An 8,054-nucleotide genomic window follows, 5' to 3' on the forward strand; every position below is an offset into this window, starting at 1 on the left:
CAGAAATGATCATATATTATTTTGTCATAATTTTTGTGCCATGTCATGATCTCTCTCTTGTCTGTAGGGAAGTCTTGGCCATTTAGATGAAGTGGCTGCATTAATAGCAGCCACCATTCATGATGTAGATCACCCTGGACGGACCAACTCTTTCCTGTGCAACGCAGGCAGTGAATTAGCTGTCCTTTACAATGATACTGCTGTGCTAGAGAGCCATCACACAGCACTGGCATTTCAGCTGACAGCTAAAGACAGCAAATGCAACATTTTCAAGAATATTGATAGGTGGGTCTGCTGGAGAAGGGCATTATGTCTGCATGGGCTGGTCGTTTGGGGAATTCAGTCTGGGGCAGATTAAGAGCCTAACTTTTGAACCAGGAAATGTAATTTGAATGGAGACATTGATAATTAACCTTTTCCAGAATCCCAAGTAAACATTATTCTAAAATAGGTTTTGATTCCCCCTGTGCTCTGCATTTTGTCGCACTGTATGTTTTCTATTGTTTGGAAGCACGTGGGTATTTGGTAATCTTTTATGGACTGCAGTGGCATGGTCCAGCTAGCAGGCCCTTCTCAAACCCTGCCCCTTTCATAGCCATGAAGGCATCAGCTCATGTGAGTGAGCCCCTGAGCCGTGTTTTGCAACAGTCTGGGAAGGGACAAGGGAAGGACAAGGTTCTGTCTGGCAGGACTGTGAGCAAGAACTACTTTCATTTCCTAGAAATCACTATCGGACATTGCGCCAGGCCATTATTGATATGGTTCTGGCAACAGAGATGACAAAGCACTTTGAACACGTGAACAAATTTGTGAACAGCATCAACAAGCCAATGGCATCTGAGGAGACCAGCTCACATGTAAGTGCCTGCATGACTTCACACCTTTCAGCATCTCAGTGAAGTTTTTCCAAGATAACATAAGGTATCATTTCATTCACATCGTATCACCTTGCCCAAAGGACACAACTGGATTTGTGTGAAAAAATATTTCCTATGCATGTCTGGACACTGCTTTTAGCTTACTTCTATTTTTTAAGCCTTGCTCTCAAAGCCATTTTGTGTTCCCAGGACATGGAAGTAGACGCTTTTGTACATGCAAAAAAACCCAAAAACCTGTGCCTACAATCCTACCTCTGAGCAGAGGGACCTCCCTACGCCTGGGGCTCTGAGGAAACTGCAGTTTTGTTCCTGTGCAATCAGGAGTCTTCAAGCCTTGAGGAACAACTCTGTTGCTTCCTGACAACTCTCCACCCCAGCCCCATTTCTGATCTCATCAAAAGCAATCTGGGCCATTTTTCTTGTCAATTCATGCACACTAATGCTCCACAGCCAGCCCAGGCCTATTTCATGTGCTATCTATGTGTTTACTAGCTCAGGCCCCTCTTTGCCTTCATTCGTTGCCTCTTGAGGTTGAACATTGTCTGACATTGTTCTCCTGGCAGCATTAGTAACCTAAACAAAGATCATCTTATCACCTCTTGGTGAAAGAAGCATTTAATTAGAAATGGGAAAAAGAAATAAGAACAAAGTAAAGTTCAGTTATACTAAAAAATTAAAATAGCTTCCATTACTTCCCCATAACTCAACTTTTTCCTCCATAAACTGTCATGGATGCAGAAACCAACCAGGACTGGTGAGGTTTATGACTTCAGAATAACTTTAACTGGCCTGCCTGGAGGGACAACTGAGCTCCATTCTCCCAGCAGTCTGAGCTGGAAATCACAAATGCATCTGAATTTCATTGGCTTTGTGTACCCTTTGCACTGTTAGTCCCAGAGCTTCCAAGCTCTGGAGGGCTCACTGATGTGGCACTGCGTCTGACTCTGCCTGATGCATCTGTGCTGCCAGAACCCACATGGCTCAGAGGGACAATGGTTAAACACCACAGAGGTCTCCGTCACTGTTCTGCATTGTGCTGCCATCACACCACCTAAGCAGAGTTTTTCACAGGCTAGTTCTCATGGGATAGGCCAGCCAAGACAGCAGCAATTCCACTCTACATCAAAGCACAGAGAACAGTAATGCCTCACTTAGCAGAATCAGCCACTTTCAGATTTCTCTGCCTGTGCTTAAAACATGTGCCAGACAGCAACTTGCTCCAACTTCTGAAAAGCTCCAATTTAAGCTCCAATTTCTGAAGAGCTCTCTGAGTTGGCAAAGGGAAATCAGCACTCTCAGATAGCACTGCAGTCTCCCTCTGGCAGATCAGGTGTATTTCTCCACCTCCTTCCTTAAGGAATCTCCACGTTCTGGCATTCCAGTCTGTAGGATTGGTTCACAAGTCCCATTGAAACCGCAGTGTTTCCAAGCTCCAAATGCAGTCCTGAGAATCTTACTTCTATTACATTAATGCATCTGTTCTAAAAGTTCCTAAACAGCTTTTGTATGTTTTCTGTATTTTCTACTCCAATCACCACAGTGTACCTTTGGAAAATGTTTTGTTTTGTTTTTTTTTTAATCAGCCTCCTTTATCTTTTTTATAACATAGATGAGTTAGAAGCAATACAAGTGTAGCAAAAGCCACACACATCTTAGAGATCTGTTTTTTTCCCTAGTGTAGATTGTTCTGTTCCTTATTCTTAATGGTGGCACTTTTAATCTTTTTAATCTTGAACAGCGGTGTACAAGCAGGTCTAATCTAGCAGCTCTTTGCTGGGCTGCCCATGCTGAAAAAATTAACTGCTAAACATAAAGTTAAAAGATTAATGCTGAATTGGCAACTGCAAAGTATCTGCCCATAAACCACAAAGACATTAATTTAGCAGTGGTGGTAAAAAGTATTTATGTTCAATTTCTGACTCAGAGTTGAATTTAGCAGTGAAGGAAGGCCATAATTACACAAATGTATTATTTTGAGTATAGCATTAATGCCATGTTGAGCTGAGGTAGAGGCTTTTTATTACTCAGTAAGGAACATAAGATACCTGTGCCCTTCTAATCTATTCAGGACCCAGAAGATGATGTCACAGCAGACATTTCACAAATGTTCAGTTCCTTCCATTCATTCTCCACAGCAGTCAGTGGACGCTTCAGTATGCAGCAGCCTTGTTAGCAAGCAGAGACTGCCTGCCCTCAGTCTGCCACTACTTCATTTTCCTACTGTTAATCTCCTAGCTTAGGTGAGGCTCAAATTTAGCAGGTACCAAAGACAAAAGGTATTCCAGGCCTAAGGTACAAAGTCCAGCACAAAAAGAGGCAAGTGTCATTGAAAACACAATGGAACTGAACGTGATGAAACTGAGTGGCATACACTTGTTTTTCTGCCTCTAAAGGAAATTGTGCAAATCAAATCATCCCTCTGTGCCTGAGTTTTCTAATTTGTGAATTAAATCTGAAAACACCCACCTGGATGTAGCAGTCTCTTCCCATCATAGCCCTCAAACTCTAAACACAGCAGTGACGATGGTTTGTCAGCTTGCTGTAGATGGATGACTTCCTGCTCTGGTCCAGTTCCCAAAAGGCAAGGCTGGGATGCAGAGAAAGGCGACCTACCCTAGCTAACAGAGCTTCTATTTATTTCACAAAATACATTATTTCTGAGAACATCCCAAACTACTACCAGTGGTGCTGCTACCATCAGCTACTCTGCAAGGCTGCTGTTCTCAGACATTGCTTTCTCCTCTGACTTCCTGGTACTCTGCACAGAGGAAGAAGGCATCACGCTGGGTACCTACCTGCCACATACGCACTGCTAATAATGAGGCATTTACTCCTAGCAGGGATGCTGGCCATCAGTATTTATAACCAACTCTCTGTTACAGAGTGAAGGAAGTGACTGTGAATGTACAGCCAGCATGAAGAACTTTCCAGATAACCAAACACTGATCAAGCGTATGATGATTAAATGTGCAGATGTAGCAAATCCATGTCGTCCCTTAGAACTATGTATTGAATGGGCAGGGAGGATTTCAGAGGAATATTTTGCACAGGTATGTACATTTTTATCACTGGATTACTATTAGCTGGTCTGTTGTTCCAGTGGAATCTGTCTGGCATCACTGTGGACTCTACAGTAGTTTTCTCTCCATTCATGAGAAGAATTCACTCCAAAGTTAGTTCATTTGCTTCTTCTGAAGCTTGTGGTACAGAGTGGTAGAAAGGCATTAGACATTCAACTTTCTCCATCTAACAGAAACCAAGTTACTTGACTAACTTCAGTAAATTTATTTGTCTAACATTCAATCATCATCACTGTTCTAGCTTCTGGTCCCAGTCAATACATGCCCTGAACAGAGCATGATGAGCAATTCCATGCCTGATAAACCCCTCAACTGAATCTGATGCTTTCTCTTCTAAGATGGTACCTGAAGGATCATTACCATAGGCAGAGGATGGGGCAGGCCAGTATGCAGGCACATGGGCAGAAAAATGCTTACTGCATGGGATCCCTAAGAACAGAACTGGAAGTCCAGTGTCCTTTCTTAATACTTAATTTTTTTTAACACAAACAGTTGTGTCTTCGCAGTGAAGCACTATTCAGGTTCTCTATTTTGAGCAAGTGTCATTTTCTTAGCTTTTATTTGCCGCTAATGGCATGGAAACCTACAGCTTAGAACAGAGAGACAGAAGGATGGATGGGTGTCCTAGCATGCCCGCCATGCAAATTCAGAGCATAAAGACAATAGTTGTTACCAGGAGGAAAGAATACTAGTGAATAGGATCTATTAATTTTATTTTAATCCTTCTGAATACATTTGATTGTTTTCAGAGCAAGATCAAGGATTGCTTGGAGGTGCATCTCTCAAGCCTCCAAGGTAGCATACTAGCAGGCAATCTAGTTTTAAATTGCCAATCTTGGGCAGTAGCAAGCCTACAGCAATATAAGGTGTTGAGAACTGCTCTCCTTTTCATTCACCTCATCTGGTAATTTTGGGGCTGCTTTGCTGCCACGTCCAGTATTCAGTTCTGACAAAAATACTTGACAGGCTGAGGGAGCTGGGCTTGTTCAGCCTGGAGAAAAGAAGGCTGCGGGGTGACCTCATTGCAGCATTTCAGTACCTAAAGGGAGCCTACAAAGGGGAGGGGAATCAACTCTTTGAAAGGATTGATAACAGCAGGACAAGGGGAAATGATCTTAAGCTGAGGGAGGGGAGATTTAGGTTGGATGTCAGGGGGAAATTCTTTACAGAGAGAGTGGTGAGTTACTGGAACAGGCTGCCCAGAGAGGTTGTGGATGCCCTGTCCCTGGAATTGTTCAAGGCCAGATTGGATGGGGCCCTGGGCAGCCTGGTCTAGCATTAAATGAGGAGGTTGGTGGCCCTGCGTGTAGCAGGGGGGTTGGAGATTCATGACCCTTGAGGTCCTTTCCAACCCTGGCCATTCTGTGATTCTGTGATACTTCACATGTGTGTTACAATTCTGACTGGGCTGGTTGGCTCCACCACCACACTAAGAACAATACAGTCAGCCCTCTTAAATTTATGGGCAGAGTTAAAAGGCATATTCTGACTTCTGTTATTCTTTTAACAGAAGAGAGAAGCAAAATAAGTACAGGCAGCAACATCCCTCTTACTTAAAAGATAAATGGTTTGGAACAGCAACCAGAGCTGTGGAGGAGTTCAAATCTGTCCTCTGCTAAAGGACTTTGAAACTCCATTTTCCATTTTTAACTGGTGTGCCCCAATCACCAGATTACAGTGTTCTGTCTTGAGCTAAGAACAGTCACAGCACCACAGCAGCAGTATTTGCGAGGTGGAAGAGATGTTAATTTTAGTCCCCGTTCCAGAGGAAATAAAGCACAGGAAGTTCGCTTTTGGGGTTCAAAGTTTTGTCTGAAGCCTCCCACTGCAATTCACCTAGTCCCCTGGCCTTTGCTCTTTCAACATGAAGGCAGGAAAGCTGCTGAGGCTAACTGGTGTTTCATTTTCTTAGACAGATGAAGAGAAGAGACAGGGTCTGCCTGTTGTGATGCCAGTGTTTGACAGAAACACCTGCAGCATTCCCAAGTCTCAGATTTCCTTCATTGATTATTTTATAACAGACATGTTTGATGCATGGGATGGTAAGTAGTTCTGGCTTTTTCCTGGCTCTGAGGCAGCAATTTGTACAGATTAAAAAGAATAATCTCAAGCTAGCCATTAGTCTGTTTTTCCACAGGGGCAGCACAGTATTCAATAGGCAGCCTTCAGTCTGCAGTACAGCACATGATGTTGAATTTGGGTTCTGTCACCATGCAATGTGACACTCCCTATTTCACAAAAGCTGAGTACTTACCAATTATGTAAAGAGGGAAGGAATAGTAGCTTAAATCCAAGCTTTTCTATCTAGGTCTTTTTTGCTCAAAAGCAGAAACGAATATCAAAGTATTTGCATGATAGGAATAAATGGCTAAACTCCTTATACACTAAGAAAGGGATTAACTTGAAGGAGAAAGACTGAAAAAAAATCTTTCTCTATTAGCATTAACTTACAAGAGATAGGAGAACGCTGGTTTTAGACAAGGCTGGGCTGTTCTGCTGTACTTTTTGTACATGTAGCAAAATTGTTCCTCTGTTTCAGCATTCGCACACCTGCCTGTTTTGATGCAACACTTGGCCAACAACTACAAACACTGGAAAATGCTGGATGAGTTAAAATGCAAGAGTCTCAGGCTTCCATCAGAAAACAACAACTGACATTAAAACAAGAAAAACTGACCTCCCAAACTACCAGTTCCACTGTGAATTGCTTATTAACTTGGATACAACGGGGATAGTGTTTTCTTTCAAGTGAAACTAAGACTATGTGTCAAGAACAAAGTATTTTATCTATCATTTTTAAGCTTCTCTGAATTCCACACAAAAATATTTTCAAAAAGGCCATAAACAAGTGCACTTTGGAAATATCATTTTGTGGCAGATAAGGTACTTCCAAAACTAATTTCTAGTACTGAATATGAATCTGTCGAATCTTGTATCAAATACAACTGTATCCACTAGCACTTCACACAGCTGTTTCTCAGACACAGGTAATCTAGTCACCAGGAAAATAATAAGTTGAAAAACAACCATAAACACTTCTCAGTTACCTAGCATAAATTTGCTCCAATTCTGCCAAAGTTCTTTAGCTCTTTCAAGCACAGTTGTAGAGAGAGTATGCACAGTAGAACAAGTAATCCTCAAGAAACTGGGCACACTAAAAACAAACACAACACCATTTAAAGCAAAACTTTCATTACAGACAATATAAACCTGTTCCTTTGTGAACTTTGTGAAATTCCCATAAATTGACAATACAGTGGAGGAAAATAAGCATGTTCTGTGTAATTGGTGCCATCCACATTTTTTTCTGCCATCTTAGATATTAACATGTGATACTTTGTCAAGTATTACATATAAACCATTGTGGCAGTTGATTGACATCCCTTTTTATAATGTGATGGTTGTACACAGACATCAATTTTATTAAAATGATCTAAACTTTATGACAAGGCCATACATTGTGCTGCTTACTTATCAGATGAACCTCCATCTTTTGTTTAAAAAAAAAGTTTCCAGGTTATAATTTATAACAGCATTACAGTTTGTACTGCTTCTTCCTTCCTAACAAAATGCTGCTTTGTTTGGTCGTGTAAAAAAAAAAAAAAAAAAACATTCCAGAAGTTGTAAATAAGTAAGTCAGAAATCAGACATAGTTTTTCATTGGTTTTAGAATATGAAATTTATGCTAAAGCTTTCTAAGCACAAATGCGTATTTTTGTACATCTCATTTTAACCACATGCAGACCATGAACATGAGTTCAAATTTTAGACTGTTCTCAGATTATTCAGTTAATAATGGCAGAACTGCTGATTTTTAAACACTTTGCACTGCAGACAAAAGCATCATATCAGTGACTTGAGTCGAAACGAAGGGTCTTGAGGCAGACTCTTTTCCACACCTTTACACTGTATCTACAACTGAACTATGAAAAAAATAAAAGGAGCTTAGATAGCTGTGGAAGAAAAGTGACAGTGATTGTTTACTGCAGGTAGCTTATGTAATGTGCCAATCTTTTTTGTATGTTTTGTACCAAGTTTGGAAAACAATAAAATAAAATGTATGTGCAGAAAAAAATGTATATAAGGTATATTTTTG

The 8,054-nt window shown here is 41.1% G+C and overlaps 1 protein-coding gene across 6 annotated transcripts in view; it reads left to right on the top strand.

The window, feature by feature from the left end:
• PDE8B (phosphodiesterase 8B) overlaps positions 1-8,000 on the top strand; it is a 79,549-nt gene extending 71,549 nt beyond the window's left edge. For 5 of the 6 annotated variants that reach the window (XM_090132693.1, XM_090132694.1, XM_090132697.1 and 2 more), the window contains 5 exons: positions 68-285; positions 722-857; positions 3,761-3,928; positions 5,871-6,000; positions 6,498-8,000. In XM_090132693.1, coding sequence (XP_089988819.1) covers positions 68-285; positions 722-857; positions 3,761-3,928; positions 5,871-6,000; positions 6,498-6,613 — 768 coding nt within the window. In that variant the 3' untranslated portion in view covers positions 6,614-8,000. The remainder of the gene's footprint in view (positions 1-67; positions 286-721; positions 858-3,760; positions 3,929-5,870; positions 6,001-6,497) is intronic. The other variant, XM_090132696.1, reaches the window with a different exon arrangement.
• The last annotated feature ends 54 nt before the right edge of the window (positions 8,001-8,054 follow it).

Source organism: Phasianus colchicus, chromosome Z (assembly GCF_987193195.1).
Source record: "Phasianus colchicus chromosome Z, bPhaCol1.hap1.1, whole genome shotgun sequence".
Classification (NCBI taxonomy): domain Eukaryota; kingdom Metazoa; phylum Chordata; class Aves; order Galliformes; family Phasianidae; genus Phasianus; species Phasianus colchicus.